Genomic DNA, 18898 nt, shown 5'->3' with positions numbered 1-18898 from the left:
GATAAATGAGAAAAAAGAAATGTGAGAGGCCAAACTTGTTGTGACAAAAACAATGTGTAAATATTCAAGATGTCAACTGGCCAGCAAATAGAAAAAGGCTTTTGAATATTAAACTATAAACCCATTTCTGACTGCTCTCCTCTTGGGTTAATAAATCAGCTTAATATACTTCTATTTCTTTGTCATTCTACTTAGATTTTACAGGTGGTATATAAACACTTTGTTCTACAATTTTGAAAATCAATCACTATAAACTCATCAATATGGAATAAAATGTATGTTGATTATAAAAATAAAAGTTGTTGACTTTTGTCCACTTACCTTTCTCTATACCAAATGTTTGTAATATTTTCTGTCCAAATAGTGCTCAGGTAGGTGCTCTTTTAAGAATTCATTACCATAAAAAACACATATTAAAAAGCAGTCAAGTCTTGGAATAAATCATAATTCAATCTAGATGAATCATAATTCAATATAACATCACCTTTAAGATCAAATGTCCACATGCACAAATACATATGTATGAAAAATATAAAGACATAGGCATTTCCATAGAAATCACAAAAGCGCTTGTGTATTTAAACACAGTAGTCCCTCTAACATTCAAAAAGATCTTTCTGGAGTTTCCACTACACAAAATCTATAATTCACCATAACACATTAATTTTAACAGGAAGTAAGACCACCGACAGAGTCCCTGACAGAACAATGCATCAGGCAAAACTGATCTTTGGTACCTGTTACTCTCCACTCTTCCTCCCTTTACGAAACCTTTTTCTCTCTGACTTTTCTGTATACTATACTATGCATTATCCCTCTCTGCTGACCATCACAAAATGACCCATGTCCCCAGAGAAACATATAAAGTTCCAACACATATATTAAAAAACTACATTGCTTCATAACAAATTTTTGGAGATGCAAAAGCATCATCCAGAGTTAAAATCTGTGATTTTTCAATAAGCATATTGGGAGAAAGGTCTATTTTAAAAGGAAATGATACAAGGAAAAATGTAAATAGTGAACAGATGAAAAAAGTTATCCTAAGCATGAGATAGCATCTCTATACCCATTAGGATGGCTGCTATCAAAAAAACAGAAAATAACAAGGGTTGGCCAGGATGTGGAAAAAATGGAGCCCTTGTGCAATGTCAAATGGTGCAGCCGCTATGGAAAACCGTATGCAGTTCCTCAAAACATTAAACACAGAATTACCATATGATCCAGCAATTCCACTTCTGGGTATATACTCAAAAGAACTTGGGTATGTACTCAAAAGAAAGGTGAGTCTCAAAGAGGTATCTGTACACCTATGTTCATAGGAGCATTGCTCACAACAGCCAAAAGGTGGAAGCAAACCAACTTGTCCATTACCAAAATGTGGCAATCCAAACAACGAAATAGTTATTCAGTCTTTAAAAGGAAGGAGATTCTGGCACCTGCTACAACATGGATGAACTATGAGGGCATTACACTGAATGAAATGAGCCAGTCACAAAAAGACAAATACTTTATGATCCCATATACATGAGGTATCTAGACTAATCAAATTCATGGAGACAGAAAGTAGGATGAATGGTGGGTGCCAAGGGATGGAGGAAGGGAAAAGGGAAATTGTTTAGTAAGTACAAAGTGTCAGGTTGTTGTTTTTTTTAAGATTTTATCTATTTATTTGACAGAGAGAGCGACAGCGAGAGAGGGAACACAAGCAGGGGGAGTGGGAGAGGGAGAAGCAGGCTTCACGCTGAGCAGGAAGCCCGATGCGGGGCTCGATCCCAGGACCCTCGGATCATGACCTGAGCCAAAGGCAGACGCTTAATGAGTGAGCCACCCAGGCGCCCCCAAAGTGTGAGTTTTTCAAGATAAAAAGAGTTCTGGAGACTGGTTGCACAACAATGTAAATATACTTAACACTACTGAACTGTACATCTTAAAAATGGCTAAGATGGTAAATTTTATGTTATATATATTTTACCACAATTTAGACAAAAGTTATCCTGTCAAAAAATCAAATATATGCAACTAAAAGCAACTTTTAATAACATTTTGGGCCTACTAAACTAGTCATGGTGAAATATATCCTTGTATACCAATGACCACAGTAATTGTAAATTAGTACAGTCTTTTAAGAAAGACAGGCAGACATAGGCAAAAACATTTCAATACTATAAATCTAGCCTAAGGAATTCATTCTAATTTGTTTTATTGAAGAAAAGGGGCAAATTCACCAGTGATACTCCTTCTGCAAACATTTTTAAAAACTGAAGCATCCTAAATAACCAAACAATAGGGAAACAGTTAAGTAAGTTACCATGCAACATTATCTTTAAGGACTATGATAATTATGATTTTGCATTATGAAAAACAATTATAGAAATATGATAACTGTCTAAATACAACTCAATGTTAGAAATTGAAATATAAAATTGCATATACATTATGAATCCAATTATATAAAAATATATAGTACTGGGGGCACCTGGGTGGCTCAGTTAGTTGAGCATCTGACTCTTGGTTTCAGCTCAGGTCACGATCTTGAGGTCATGAGATCCAGCCCCATTTCAGGTTCCGTGCTCAGCGGGAAGTCTGCTTGAGGATTCTTTCATTCCTTCACCCACTCTCAAATAAATGAATAAATTTTAAAAATACACACACACACACACACACACACACACACAATCTGGACAAGACCACAGGATCATATGCAAAAAAGCAAACAGCTGCTTTAATGTAATGGGGTTACAATGACTTCTTCTCCCCATCTCCAAATGTGTTTACTTTAATGTTATGATCATACTTTAAAAACAATGGGAAAAGGCGACTGTAAAGACGAAGGAAACAGATTAGTTTCGGTGACATGAGGGGAAATAAAATATAAAATGGAGGCAACATTGTGGTGTTTATCTAAACTAAAATTACAAACTTAATCTCCTCCCACTACTTACTTGTACCAATGCTAAATTTTCCTTCATTTCTTAATCTTAATCTCAACCTCTCAACTCCAGGTCTTCACAGATGTTGTTCCCTCTGTTAAGAACCCACTCCCAGGGCACCTGGGTGGCTCAGTCTGTTAAGTGGGGACTCTTGGTTTCGGCTCAGGTCACGATCTCATGGGTCCCGAGACTGAGCTTGAGATCAAGCCCCATGTGGGGCTCTGTGTTCAGTGGGGAGTCTGCTTGAGTCTCTCCCTCTGCCCCTCCCCCATCACACGCACAAACATGCTATTTCTCTCTCAAATAAATAATCTTTTTTTTTTAAAAACCCTCTCCCTCCTCCTCTTCACTTAGCCAGACCTCAGCTGGAATATGATTTCCTAACAGTGGTCTTCCTGCCCTCCCTGCAGATAGGTTCCCTGGCTCTCCGAGACTCCTGCATTCCCCTTTTGATATTACTAATGCCATGCTACTCGTGCAGTACTCGTCTTCCCCACCAGTTCTGTGCTCGAAGAGGCCACCGGCCATGTTTGTCTTGTTCATGTCTATATCCCCAAAGACCAACCGAGCAGCAGTATACCTGGAGGCGCTCATTAGTATCTGTTAATACTAAAAGACCTAATTATTATTTATTCAAAATCATATATTCCCTTCCTTAAAATTTGTTTTAAAATCAGATTCAAACACCATGTCTCTTAAAATATTTTAAGAAATCAATCTATAGGGGTACCTGGGTGGCTCAGTTGGTTAAGCGACTGCCTTCAGCTCAGATCATGATCCCAGGGTCCTGGGATCGAGCCCCGCATCGGGCTCCCTGCTCGGCGGGGAGCCTGCTTCTCCCTCTCCCACTCCCTCTGCTTGTGTTCCCTCTCTCTCTGTCTCTCTCTCTCTCTCTCTCTGTGTCAATAAATAAAATCTTTTAAAAAAAATGAAATCAATTTATAGCATCATGTGTCTCAAAGTTGTTAAAAAAGCAAGATTTAAATCTCTTATACTTTGCAATATTCCAAATTAATTTTCTAGCTTTCACTACACCTTTCAAGTATTAAACTTTTAAGAGTCATAACTATAGATGGTAAGTATCCTGACATTTCATATTAAAATCTAATATAACCCATAAATCTCTAGAACCTAATGAGAATCAGTCTTGATATGCTCATTTATTCTATTTTTAGCTAAAGAAAACTTATTAAGACAAAGACAAAGAGGCACCAGGTTGTAAGAAAAGCTAATCCTTAGTGAAGCAATCTCAGGTGATACATAAAGAGCTCCAGCTGTTTATTGCTACGAAACAAATTCAACAGTGCTATACCTTTTACGTTCAAAATATTTGTTCGACAGCATCTTGAGATTCTGTCATAACTCAAAACAGGAATTGTGGAGAAAGAAATTTCGCTTGATAAAAGCTCAATGTTGTCTCCTTTCCAGGTCATCTCATATTCTAGAATATATCTCACTGCCATTTTTCTCAAGCCTTCGTAATAAAAACAGAACAAACTAGTAAAGCAGAGCAATAAATCCTATTCTTATGAAAGAGATATGAATCCTATTTCAATTAAGGAAGAAATGGGAAGTTTTTCTTTTGAGAGGTAAATGGAAAAAAGTGAAGAGATCACCATGCAGTCTTCCTTTCTCTTCCAGACAAGCTTCCTGAAGGAATGCCCCCAAACCATCACACACGTTAGGACAGACCCCATTCATTATAGGAACCCACAGACAACCCTCATCTGAGTGCTACTCTACAAAACAACTGGGCTGCAGTCCTCAAATACACCAGTATCGTGAAGGATTAAGAACTCCTGAGGGACTATCCCAGGTCCGAGGAGACTGGAGTCTAGCTGACAACGGAATGCAGCTGGTGGGTAACACCCAGTTGGGCCCTGCACTGGGGGCAGATCTGCTCTCCAGGACATTGTTGGGAAACTCAACGACAACAGGATTGTAGACTAGATAAACATAATTCACCTATTTAGTCATTTTACTGTGGTTATGGAAAGAGAACGTCCTTGTTCTTCAGAATTACACACTGAAGGACAAATGGGTAGAGGAGTATGATATATGCAACCTACTCTCAAATAGTTCCAAAATAAGTAATATGTATTTTTTAATATATTTTCAGAAATAAAAAAATAAAGGATTGAGCCTATTAAAAAAAATTAGGCTGCGCTGGTTGGGAAGGAGAGGCAGAATTTCACCTGCTGAGAAACACACTAATCAAAGGAAAAAAAAAGAAGGAAAACTTTGCAGATCTCAACGTTGTCTTTTTCCATCAGAATGCAGCTCAGCACTGAGTTAGAAAAGCACATCTCTTCAGTTAAACCAAAACCTCTGACAGCTAACAATTTTTACATCACATTTTAGGGGAAAAGACAATAATGACTTCACCTTTGTAACAAATCAAACATTTTAAAGTAGTTTTTTTTTTTTTTAACTACGGAGTTACTTCTACTAAGGAATCATTCGAGATCCAAATTCCTCTTAACAAAGTCAGTTTGGGTACCTAAAAAGTTGGAGTGGGGTGATTCTCCTGTCCTGGGCAAAGTTCCCCATATATATCAGTACATACACCTATAGGTACATATAAGTACAAAGCTCCCATAAAAGGTCTCAGGCTGATTTGGGCAAAAACAAGAAAATCACAATAGCCCTACTGACTCCGTACAGGGTAACCTGGAGCAAGACAAAAAGTTATTACCTAAAGAAAATACATAAGATCAACTACTGTGAATTTATCTAAAACATTAAAGTATGTGCACATGTCTGCATTCTCAAATTTTTTTTAGGTTAGAATCAATCAAACATATTCTACCTCACTTTGCATTAGAACATAACAAGGTTAACCAGTGAAGACATCAAATGGTATTTTACTGGAGACTGATTGTCAAAACCCTTGCTAACACGTCCTATAACTTCCATTTCTATCCCATTCTTCTAGAATCTGCAACAGGCAACTGTATTTTTTTAAAAGACATTGTGACTCCAAATGCTCCACAATTTAATACAAATGTATATGAGTGTACATCAGTGTCTTACTGAAATCTTTCCAGGTTCCACTGCTTAAAGTTTAACACCTGATTGCTCCAAATGTGTGAGTGTGAAAGAAAACCAGTTCGACTCCAGGGTACCTAGGTAATGCCAGAAGAAGTCAGCTTCTGAATTCAGGGCAAAAAATAGCACTCTACAATCAACTGTCTGCACATGATCACTATCTCTGAACATGAATTTAATAACTAACCTATGACTCAGTGCTTGAAGTAGGAGAGGGAGACTGGGGTAGGCGAAGAATTGAGAAGATGTTTTTACTCTATTCCTGACCCTTTCTAACCAACAGTTTTAAAGAGAGGCTAGAAAGAATTACTTCCATAGTCACCTTGTCCATCTCCAAAAAAGAAAAAAAGAGTATCAAAACACTATTTTAGATCAATCTTGAGGGAGAAAAATAGAGGCTTAGAAATTTTTAATATCAATTTCACACTTCTGGGAAATGAGGAGACAATTATATAATGACATCCATCATACAAATTGACAGGCTCAGATTCCCTTAATAGAAAATGTCTATTTGTGTTTAAGGCAAAAAGGTAATATATAACTGCCCAGACTCTATTTAAAAAAAAAAAAAAAAAAAAACCTCAATGTTAATATACATAGATTTATTAGCCAGACCATATAATACATATCACTTATGTTATTTATAGTCGAAGCAAGACACTTTGCCAAGTTTCTTCTGCATAGAATTCACCTATTTCTCAAAATTTTAGAATTCAGACTTCAGCCTTTGCACTCAGGAGGGTTCTGCACCAGCATGAGCTCTTGTACTCTACACAGATCTAATTTATACAGTGAGTCAAGAAGTAGAATAAATGATCCAACACAACCTTTCTTTTCCTTTTTCCTCTCCTTTGAAGTGAGCTGAGTTCTCATTTAAGGTTTATAACACAGCTATTTCCTAGTTGTAAAGTTATGCCTTCATCAGTGCCATTGTTGTAAGGTGTCGTTTCCCTAGACCTTCCCTGATGCGGTTTTCACCTTTGTTGAATGTTATAAACAACAGTACAAAAAAAAAAAAAAAATCACTTGCTAGGTTGTGCTTTCCATTATGTCTTTCAATAAACGAGAAATACCGAAAGTCATATATATAATACTTTCATACAGAAATTCATTTTTAGAGAAGTTAATGTAAAAGAGAAATGGAATATTTTAAACCACTACATCACTTCTAATAACATGGGTTCAAATATAAACTGTATAAATCAAACTATTTTCTAAAATTAATGAGATAAGAAGATGAATATTCAAGAGTACTAATTTTAAACATACATTCCCCTCCATCTCTGCTTGCCTAGAGAATAAGCAGAATGAACAGAGAACGTGTGCCTACATTTGGAACAAAGGTACCTCTGAAAGTAACCAGGACACAAATTCCAATGAGGAGCAACGCACACAGGCCTCAAAACCCTGAAAACTGCATGTTTAAGTTTTTTAATTTAGCTTAATAGAGGCATTCCTTGTTTCATTCAATAGCTGTGTTCCTATAAGGCAAAACTGGAAATGAAAATTTTCTCATGGATATAATCATAAATTTTTGAGCTAGAAGGCTTCCAGACAATATAGTCCAGTTCCCAGATTTATGATGAGGACACGGGTAGGGGTGCAGAAGGTTTTTGGGGGGGGGGGGGGGGCAGGGTATGGTGGCACATTAAAGAGGTCAAGCCAATGGCCATACATAACATGGTTAGTTAATAGCACAGCCAATCCAGGTCTCTGGGACTCTTAAAGAAGACTGCCACTGGAAAACGTAACTCTTTCAAAATGGGATTTTAAAAGAGTTTCTCTTAAGAACAAAGTATCTTAAAACTATTATATAGAGGTTGGAGCACCCTCATTTGTGTTATACTAAAGAATTTTAATTAAAGCTGATTTAGATACCAAGTTTATCTATATTATGTAATATACTGTAGATCAAAAATAAAAATGTTAATGACAGGCTTACAAAACCTATGTAAATAATGTCATTTTTAAACAACAATAGCATAACAACACTAGGTAAATGGTTTGAAATTTTAAGATTTAACTAGGAAAAGTAATTTACAAGCTTTACTGAGATTATATTGTAATATTACAGTAAGTGACACTTATGCTACAAATCTGTATGACTTTTAATAAAAGGAAACTAGATTTTCACAGAAAATGTTTTAACTACAAATCAATTTATTTTTTATATACATATATATATAGATGTGTGAGTGTATGTGACAGAGGAAGAGAGAGAGAGGGAGAGCAAGAAAGAATCAAAAGGACAAAGTGTAAACAATTGGTAAATCGAATAAAAAGTATGTGAAGAATTTGGGTCCTATTTTTACAACTTTTCTTGTTACAAGTTTGAAAACATATCAAAACAAAAAGATACAAGATAATGCGAATCATCTCCTAACAAAAACTTAATACTATATAACATTACTTTAAATTCATATTAAATTTCCCACAGTATCAAACTAAGAATTACTCTTCTGCAGCAAGTGGTCAAAAAGATGATAAATTAGCTAACAGTTAAGTATATTCCATTTTCAATGGTCAGTATTAACACGATGAAGTACCTTAAACTAAGAAACTGATCTAATGAATTGTCTGAGAAGCAGTTTTTGTTGGCATTCTTCATCACCTTTCCTACCATGTACTGCTGCCATGGTTCTGATAACTTAGATGCTGTTTCTCAACAGGAACTATTATACACTGTACCTGGCCCTGCCCACTATATGCCAGCAGGTCTCCCCAGTAACTATGACAACCAGAAAGTCTCTATCCACTTCCAAATCCCCCCCCCCAATTAAAATTCTGATTTTACAGTTGACCCTTGAACAGGCGGGAGTTAAGGGTACCGAACCCTGACACAGTTGAAAATCTGCCTATAACTTCTGACTCCCCAAAAACTTAACTACTAATAGTGTACTCTTGAGTAGAAGCCTTACAGATGAAGAGTTCATTAACATATACCTCATCATATGTACTGTATGCCATATTCCTACCATAAAGTAAGCCAGAGAAACAAAACCGTTACTATGAAAATCATGAGGAAAATACAGAGTACTGCACTGTATTTTTTTTAAGTAGAGTTGACACATAATGTTACATTAGTTTCAAGTGTACAATACAGTGATCAGACAACTTTAACTCTACATTATGCTATGCTCACCACAAGGGTACCTACCATCTGTCACCATACAGTCCTATATTGAATTTATCCAAAAATTCCATGTTATAAGTGGACTGGCACTGTTCAAACCCGTGTTGTTCAAGAGTCAAGTATATATTCACTTTAAGAATGGTTAACATTTAAAACTTTATCTTCCAAAATCCAAACTTATCAAACATAAATGAGTCTTAATACAACAAATAGATACCTATACTTTACAAAGGGATTTCTTTCAAGATTCTGTTAAATGCAAATATCCCAGTATTCAAAATACAATTCAACTTAAGTTTTCTTTTCTTTAACCTCTGCCCAACTTCTAAGGTACACAGCTATTCCATAAAACAAGATATATATCTACATAATTATCCTAGACAGAAATTTTAGCCAATACTTAGGGAAAGCCTTGTATTATTCATTGCATTAATAAGACTCAGAAGAATCCTTATGCCACCACTGAGGGACTCAGTAATCTACTCACTGCTTTATAACATTACCTGTTCTAACAAATATTAAACTGTTTTCACTTCAGCATGAACTTTTAGTCTACTGCTCCACAGAGTGAAGGTATTTGTTCCTACTCTATTAGAAAGCCATAAATATACTACATCCCAAATTATTCACTGCCATTACTTTTTCCTCAGTTAAATGAGAAATGTTTCATATTCAGAAGTGACCTCAAAAAACTCACTCCTTTATTTAGGCCAAAGGGCAGGATCAAACACTCCAATGCAAGAGATTCACTCCTGGATTGCCAAGTCAGAAGAAAATTGACACAGAAATCCTCTTAGAAAATAAGTCATTATTAGTTACAGAGCAAAAGTTTCCTGAAGAAAGTGAAATAAAATATGTAAGATAAAATTTAAAAATAGTAGAGCAGATAAGCTTTATTTTTTCAAGTTAAAAGACATTAAAATAAAACTAAATAGTACCTTAAATAATCATTTTTGGGTTTTGGTGTTTTTTTGGCTTGTTTTTGTTTAACCCATTCCACCAAAATAATCATTTGAAATTGCTGAGCAATGCTTTTTTACAAGAACTACTCCTGTTGTTACAATCTCCATTAAAGATCTAAGAGGTCCGGGATGCCTGGGTGGCTCAGTCGGTTGAGCGTCTGCCTTTGGCTCAGATTGTGATCCCAGGGTCCTGGGATCGAGTCCCGCATCGGACTCCCCACTCAGTGGGGAGCCTGCTTCTCCCTCTGCCTCCACCTGCCGCTTTCTCTGCTTGTGCTCTCTCTCTCTGACAAATAAATAAATAAAAAATCTTAAAAAAAAAAAAAGATCTAAGAGATCCATTTCAAATTATAGCCACAGTTTAAATATAACAATTTTCATATAAATACCTCATCTTTGGCACCATCTGATAAAACAAAATTTTGCAAAAAAAAACCTTGACAAGTGTTTAACATTGCAACATATGCAAATACAGAAGAAAAAAAAATTGAAGCACTGAAAATCAAAAGGCTTTTTGTGGATTGTAATAAAGTCAACAATGCACAACGAAACGCACAACTCATAGCAGCACCATATAATACATTTTCCACCAGATAAATATCTAGCCTCAGAACTGGGCAGAATATATAAAAATCTAAACTAAAAGCTGAAAAACATCTTAAAACATTTAAGCAATTCTCTAGGCTTTAGCTGGGGCACCCCAACCGGGGTGTCAGGGTGTGCAGAGAAAGGGATCCCCGCTGCTTTCAGGACAGTTGAGCACAAGTAGCAGCCTGGTCTAAGGTGTCAGAGCCAGTCCTGAGCCCCAAACAGCGCCATCAGTTTACCCCACATGCAGTACAACTTCTACCACGTCCTACGTGCTTCATGACACAGGAAGGGTTAGGAAATGCTTCTGAGAGAAACCCACCCAGATATAAGTATCAACCTTTCTTTTCATCTCTAAAGAAATATTGGAAAAGAAAAAACTGTAGTTACCCATCATTCTCACCCAAGTCTAGGTTTGGAAAGTCTATCTGGACTTTAATGATGTTATCTTCCTATTTTTTAACCTGTACCATGATTCTTCACTATTCTTCTTTTCAAAAACTGAACTCAGTTCCCACCTTTTTAAAAACTTACAACCCCCTAGAAACTGCAGCACAACAGAGACACTGTAACACTCCCTAACCTATGGCTACAGTGGTCTACTCACGAATGACTTCTGTCAGTAGAAAAAGCCATCACACTGGTAAGAATAAGAAAAGCAACTCACAGTCTATTTCAAAGAAAGTCTAAAATGGGCTGAAAACTAAGAAAAAAGCTAGGAGGAGGCAAATACTGCCTGTAACCAATCTTTTTTAACTTATATCTAACCAAAATGTCTATTTGTCAGAGTAATTTTTCTATAACGAAATCTTCAGTTGCTCCCCTAACTGAAATCCTTTAACAGCTCCTTAAGCCCCACAGGGTGAAATGCAGACTTCCTGGAACGGCCCTGCCCCAGACTCTGACTGCACCTCCTCCAGCTTTCTCTCTCCCCGTCTCTCTGTCATTCCTCATCTCTATGCCCCTAAATGCTCAACTACGTGTAGTCACGTCTTCATGCCTTTCTCACACTGCTCCACTTCCTCGGAACACTCTATCCTATGCCACACTCCACACACACGCGCACACGCACGCACGCGTGCACGCACACGCACGCACACGCGCACACACGCACGCACGCACACTCCCTGCCCCCACCCCGCCCCTCAATCTCCCTTCACATGGGATCAGCTTAAATTTCACCTAAAAATAATAACACATGGAACAGCTACCCCATACTAAAGGATGTTACTTGGGAACACCCAAAGCCATGCATTATTTATTTTTTTTATTTTTTTATTGTTATGTTAATCACCGCATGCATTATTTATTGAGCACCTATTAAGTACCAGGAAAAGTGTTTAGCACTAGTAATAGAAATTTTTGCCCCCAAGGATCTTACACATTACGTGAAGACGAGAACGAACAACCACGTGACTCTAAACCAGCAGGATGGGAACTAGAGTGAGGCAAGCAGGCTGCTACAGGGAGGGAGCACGACGGGGCTCGGCTCGCGAGGAAAGTGACGCAAGGAGGACAAAGAGGAACACTGGGAGCTAGGGGACTAAGCGGAAACTGTTTGGGCCTTTGTAATCTTCAATGTGAAATAAGAAGCTTGGACTTCGTGGTCATAAACCTCCAATGGCATGTTCAATCTTTGCGTCTCCCTTGTCTTCACAACAAACACAGAGAAAATAACAGAAAAAAATACAAAAACAAGTCACTAAAATGACCTACCTATGCCCCAAAACACGTTCGACATCTCTAGATCAGAAATCTAACAGGAACACAGTGCAAGGCCCCAAAGCAGGAAAAGGCAGCAGGAAGTAAATCCCATGGGGTAACTGTACATGAAAGAGTTCCGGGTGAAGCAGGGTCAGTAGCCAGGCTCCTTGCTTAAAACCAGGGACAGGGGTGGCACTCGTCCTGGATTACAAAACTAGACTGCAAAGGGCTTCTGCTAAGCGTGCTGAAGTTACCGCAGAGGAAGCTGCTGACCTAATGCCAGCTGACTGAGTGAGAGAATCTGTGATATCACCAGCATCACCACGGCGCTGGTGCTCTGATCCACTAACACAAGACCTGATTCTGATCTGGGAACTCCAAAGGCAGGCAGAGACAACTGCAAAGCTGCCAGACGGGCAGGGAAAATCGCAAAAAGACAAAGACACAGGAGAAAGAGAAAGAATTTTCATCAGACTGAGCCTGCAAGATTGCAGAACATGATGAAAACACCAACAGTATCAACAACCACAATATAAATTCACTGGAGACAAAATAAAAAAAATAATAATAATCAAGTGATCTGAAAAAGACTTCAAAATAAGCACATAAAAGATCCACAAGGAGATAAAAGAATAATAAAAGAATCAAAATTTTTTAAATAAAAACAAGCAGAAACAAAAAAAGAACTAGTGGATATTAAAAAAGAACCGATTAAAAAACTTACAAACGAAATACAGGCATTGTAATTCACAAGTAAAAACCTGTATGTGGTTCAGATAGTTTATTATGAGTCGCCTAACGAGCTATCCCTCACCTCTGCCTTTGTCAGCACAGGGCTCGGAATTTTTAGGGGCAGCAGTGTACAGGACACTGTTAGACGCTGAGATTCAAAAATAAAAGACACAGGGCACCTGTCCTCAAAGAACTCTGTAACAGTGATGCTAACTGGGGCGCCTGGGTGGCTCAGTCAGTTAAACGTCTGCCTTCAGCTCAGGTCGTGATCCCCGGGTCCTGGGATCAAGTTCCGCATCGGGCTCCCTGCTCAGCGGGGAGTCTGCTTCTCCCTCTGCCTGCCGCTCTGCCTACTTATGCTCTCTATCTCTGTGTCAAATAAATAAATAAAATCTTTAAAAAAACAAAAACAAAAAAACAGTGATGCTAACTGAACAACTAAGATTACAAAGTAAAATGTACATTTCCCAAAATGTAGTAAGCATTTTTAAGTTAAAATGTCGGACATTTCTTAGTTTTCATAAACTCATATTACCATCTTTACTATGAGTTGGCACTTTATGTTAGAGAAACGTTCTCACAAAATTTCGTATGAATGGAGCTGAAATATCAAAAGCTGCTTCTTCTTCAATCTGTATTTGAACTCATCTAGCAACTGTCCTGGTTTATTCAAAGTACACCACTGAAAAAGTAGCCCACTGAAAAGTCTCGAAAATCAAAGTGCACGTCTTGCAATATTATTCTTAGTAGAAAGCACTCAAAGATTTCACAGTAACAGCGCCACTTTCATTTATCAACTGCCTAATTATTTCAATCGATAAGAGTAACTATTCATATTAAGGTAAATATAATCATTATGAATTACATGTGAAAATTTTTAAACTAACATTATATTCCAGAAGGAAATGCTCACTCTATTCCAAAGTTCCCATAATCAAAAACTCTGTACTTTTTTTAAAAAAGTACATCAAACTGTCATATGATCACAGAGTAAAAATCTTAACTCTTTCCTCACTCTCTAAAAGTAAACAGTTAATACAAAATAGTAAAATCCAGCTCTCCTCTTCACAGGAAAAAGTGGATTGGAATGGCAGAAAATATTACATATAGTACAATCCCTTTACAACTGAGAAGATAAAATCTGTATCAAATTTGCTAAGTCTTATAGGATAGACTTGGTTCTCATTCCACCAAAGACATTAACAAAGAGATTATTTTTTTGCTTAAATATAATACCATGTTATCCAATGATTAAGCTTCACACAATTAAACCTCTGATAATTATGGTCAATTTAAATTTTCCCTCTTCATTATTTCTTTCTTTTTCCCCCACCCACTTCTCCTCTGGCAACCACTAGTCTGTCGTCTATATATATGAGTCTGTTTCCCTCTTCACATTTCTAACGAGTCCCTTTCCAGTGACTAAGTCAACAGAATATTTTGGGTAACAGAACTAAATCAGCCAAGAAACTAACGACACAGATTTCCTCAGCACATCTAACTTCTCCGAATAAATGAAACATCAGAAAGGATCTCCTTGTTTCCAGAGAGACAGGTGCACAATTGGGCTGAACCAGATTATCCAACCTCTGACGAAGTGACATAATTCCAGTTTGTCCCATAACAAACTTTTTTTTTTTTTTGAGTACTCCACAAAAGCTCCTGAGGCCCCTGAAATGAAACAAAGACGGACACTTACTCATGACTGGAAATGTAGGCTGTCCCAATCGGAGAGTAAACCAAAATCTGCTGCCCAAGGCTTCTCAGAAGAATACATGTCCTGGTGAGAAAACAAAGAGAAAAAAAACATCTTTTCTAAACGTCAGCATTTAAAATAAAATTTTCTAAAAGGAAATGAAAATAATTTGGTTTCAACAATTTTCTATTTCCAAAAGAACCCTCTGGTGTCATCTAAATACAAAAAAATTACCAATCTTTAAAACATTCATCTTTTCCTCTGTCTTTAAGAAGTTATCTCAAAAGCAAATAGTATGTATAAAGTAATTATCACAGAGAAATTTATTAATAGGTGTCCTTGGTCTTCACTTACTAAAATCTTATTCCCTCCCACCTTCCCAAATAACTAAGTCCTAGAAAGGAAGCACTCTATCTAGGGTAGATATAGCACATCACACCTGCTAAATTTTTTTTTGATTACACATAAATAATTCATATACACTATCAAATAAAGATGACCAAAGTTATTGCTATAAATGTTCTCTAATAATGGGCATCTTCCTCATTATAAAATATGGTTTCATTGTTGTAAAAAATTGGAAACAGCAGCAAAATAGAAAGAAAAATTCTCTCACCACACAACGCCATGACATCTACCCAACTACGCGGGGCACGTTTCCTTTCAAGGGATTTTCTGTAAGTATTCTTAAAATACACTTCATAAATACTACATGAAAATTTTCATATTTGGTTCTTTTCACTTCAGCATCACCCTGTGTTAGTATAAATATGAACTATATGTTCCTTACTTCATTACTATATTAAAGAAAAGGAGGCATAAAGTAATACTAATGTTATATTTCAATATATCCATGGATGACAAGTGCCTCCCCAAACCTAATACATAAAATTCCACAGATAAATTAAAATTCGATACAAAATTTGCACTGGGCTTCCTCATGTACAGCTTTCTTCACTAACTGATAAACTACTTTTTGCAACTACAAGAAGTGATGATTACTTGATCTTCTAAATCAATTAAGAAAATAGCATAATACTACAGACCTCTGATTCTGAAATAGGTTAAAGTTAGGGTAACATTTTTTGAAGAAATAATGTTTGTCCCATCTATATACTTCTTTACTCATGTCATGGAATATACGTGAGAAATACAAATTTACAAAATGAAAATCTCTATACACAGCATGATTCGTATACTGTAATTAGCAATGGCATATAATCATAGTGCTGCCACGCTGTCACCTGACCCCCATCCCACATGCTTTCTTCTTTATCTATGCAGCAAATACTATGATTTTCATTTCCAGATAACCCAATTACCCCAAAGGAAATGAGAAGTTGTATGGAAAATCTAAAACAACATATAATGTACATGTTAGTTTTAGAATACACGATGAAAGTTTCTCACTATAAATACACTCTCTTGATGGCGCTTCACTGAGTCTATCAGACCAGTCTTCCCTCCAAGAGAACTCTGAGGTCAAACATGCTGACCCCTGGAACATGCTGAATGATGATGACATGGGAAGGCAATCCCACGTCACAGACACACAAAGGAGATTAAACGTTCATAGATGATCCAGGAGTTTACTTACTCTTGTAGAATCTAGTCTCTTTGGCCAGGGACTTTTTGTTCCTGTTTATATCGTTTTTTATCTTAAATTTAAAATTCCTAAAGGGCAACATCAAAGAGCTCTGTACTAAGTAGTGTGCCCCTCCTACCCATAATCGTAAAATGCTGAACAAATACGTATTCAAGGACTGAAGTTCCTAAGACATCAAGAATTTTCTTAGCACTGAAAATAGTAACCTCAAATATGCCAGGATATTATAAACAGTGGATTTATAACCTTACCATCTAAAGCAATAAATATACTTTACAAATATGCAACAATGCATGTATTGGAATTACTGTGAAATGTCATGGAGCAGTTCTTATTTAGAAACATACTTTGAAATTACTTATAACTGAATACACTGGTTCAAGATTCTTTACCCCTAATCACAGCTTTGAAATGTAGATCTTCCTATCTACTCTCAAAGTAGGTGGTCTGGGAACTCTTTAAGCAACAAGGCAGTTCAGAAGAACATAAGACAAAATGTGCACATTCTCTTTCTCCTTCTCTAAATGCTATCGCCTCCCATCGGACATACAAAAAAGAAAAAAAAATCTAACTTTGTTTTTCACATCATCCAAGAGGGAAAAAAAAAGTAATTTGTCTTAATTCCACAGTTTCACATAAAAGGTATATTGGAGTATTTCCACAAAATCTGTCCTTTAAACTCATTTTCTAGGAACTTGAGTCATGCTGTTTATTCTCAGCATGAGAATTTATACTCATGCTAAACCAATACAGGTTCTTTCAAGTGACTCCTCTAACTTTTGTGACAAAACTTGATATACATGAATGGTGAGCCAGCCTAAGGATAATCAACCCATCCTGACAGGGAACTCAGGGTCTAGTTAAAAGTAAAGCAAATTTAGAATTATTTTGCAGATGGATGGAAAAAAACAAATGAATTTGAGAGATTGTAGGCACTTTTCTTTTCTTTATTGCAGGCACTACACGACCTTAAAATAATTTCTGACACTTTTAGACAGTTAAAACCTCTCAAAGGATCTGAAAAGACTTCTGATTTTTGTAACACCAGATAATCTATTCTAGAACTAGCTCAGCAGTCCCAATTTTAATTATTTTAAAACTTAAATTTAACAGAATTATAAACCACAACATATGGTATCACATTCTATTGTTTCTAATAATATTCTTTCAGGAGACCAAATTGACAGTAACTTATTTTATTGTTTACTAACTTCTCCTACTGAAAGAAATACACAAGAATGCCAATCTCCACTACAAGCTGATGGGATCTCCATTCTTTTACTCTCATCACAAATTATAAATTTAGAAAATCAAATTTAATCTTGAGAACAATTATGCTAAGTGAAATAAGCCAGTCATATATAAAACAAACAACCTATTATTCTACTTATATGAGGCACCTAGAAAAGTCAAATTCAGGGACAGAAAGTAGGACGGTGGGTACCAGAAGCTGAGGGTGGGGGAAAATGGGGAGTTAGTGTTTAATGAGGACAGAGCTTCAGTCTGGGAAGAGAGAAGTTCTGGAAATGGATGGTGATGGCTGTACATCAATGTAAATGCACTTAATACCACTGAACTGGACACTTTAAAAAGGTTAAAATGTTAAATCTTATGTATATTTTACCACAATAAAAAAATACAAATAAAAAAAAAAAAGAATCAAATGTACCCATGGCTCCAAAAAGAGCAAGCAAATCCTAAAGTAACAAAAAATTATTACAAAGAACCTAGGTGTTTTTTAGAGATGGCTAGGTGGCTCAGTTGGTTAAGCATCTGCCTTCAGCTCAAGTCATGATCCTAGGTTCCTAGGATTGAGTCCCACATCAGGCTCCTTGCTCAGAAGGGAGTCTGCTTCTCCCTCTGCCTGTGCATGCGTGCTCCCTCTTTCCCTCCCTCTCTCTCTCTGACAAATTTAAAAAAAAAAAAAACTTAAAAAAAAAGAATCTAGGCATTTTTTATTAATAAACATCAAAACCAACCACACAGTTCTAAAGTATTCGGCTAAGTGTCTACCTGAGAAATAGCTAGGACTCATTAGATTTTTTGAAATCCCCCCAATTAAATAACTAATACAGGCCCTGTTAAAGCCAGAAGTGAAACAAAATACTTTCAGCATTGAATGAATATCCCTTAGCCACCACCATTCCCTACAATCTCTCAAATTCATTTGTTTTTTTCCATCCATCTGCAAAATAATTCTAAATTAAATATATACACCTTTTCATTCAAGTGCTTTTGTATAAGTGAAATACTTACTCACACCAAGAAGGTGAAGATGATGTGTAAGACTTTAAAAACTTTAGCCACAGCTCCATTTTTATCTTTCAGCATCCTTAAATTTTTGGTAGAATAAGAAGGATGGCAAAGAAGTATTTAATTAATTCTTCCTCACAATTTTTAACTTCACGGTCAGTTTCCATTTGAAGAACTTCCACTACTCTACTGTGAACTTTCCAATTTTTATCATTCAAGATAAGTATTTCTCCAACTAAAAAT

At 36.5% G+C, this 18898-nt stretch overlaps 1 protein-coding gene across 2 annotated transcripts in view; it reads right to left on the bottom strand.

Moving 5' to 3' along the window:
• Positions 1–18898, bottom strand: part of USP6NL (USP6 N-terminal like) — a 288797-nt gene that overhangs the window by 149827 nt on the left and 120072 nt on the right. For both annotated transcript variants that reach the window (XM_073879915.1, XM_025853520.2), the window contains one exon: positions 14800–14880. In XM_073879915.1, the coding sequence (XP_073736016.1) occupies positions 14800–14803 (4 nt within the window). In that variant the 5' untranslated portion in view covers positions 14804–14880. The remainder of the gene's footprint in view (positions 1–14799; positions 14881–18898) is intronic.

The sequence above is a fragment of the Callorhinus ursinus genome, unplaced genomic scaffold (assembly GCF_003265705.2).
Source record: "Callorhinus ursinus isolate GAN/ISIS: 27379988/994484 unplaced genomic scaffold, GSC_fseal_2.0 scaffold36, whole genome shotgun sequence".
Taxonomy (NCBI): domain Eukaryota; kingdom Metazoa; phylum Chordata; class Mammalia; order Carnivora; family Otariidae; genus Callorhinus; species Callorhinus ursinus.
Note: the sequence above shows the minus strand (reverse complement) of the source record. Positions and strands in the feature narration are given on the sequence as shown.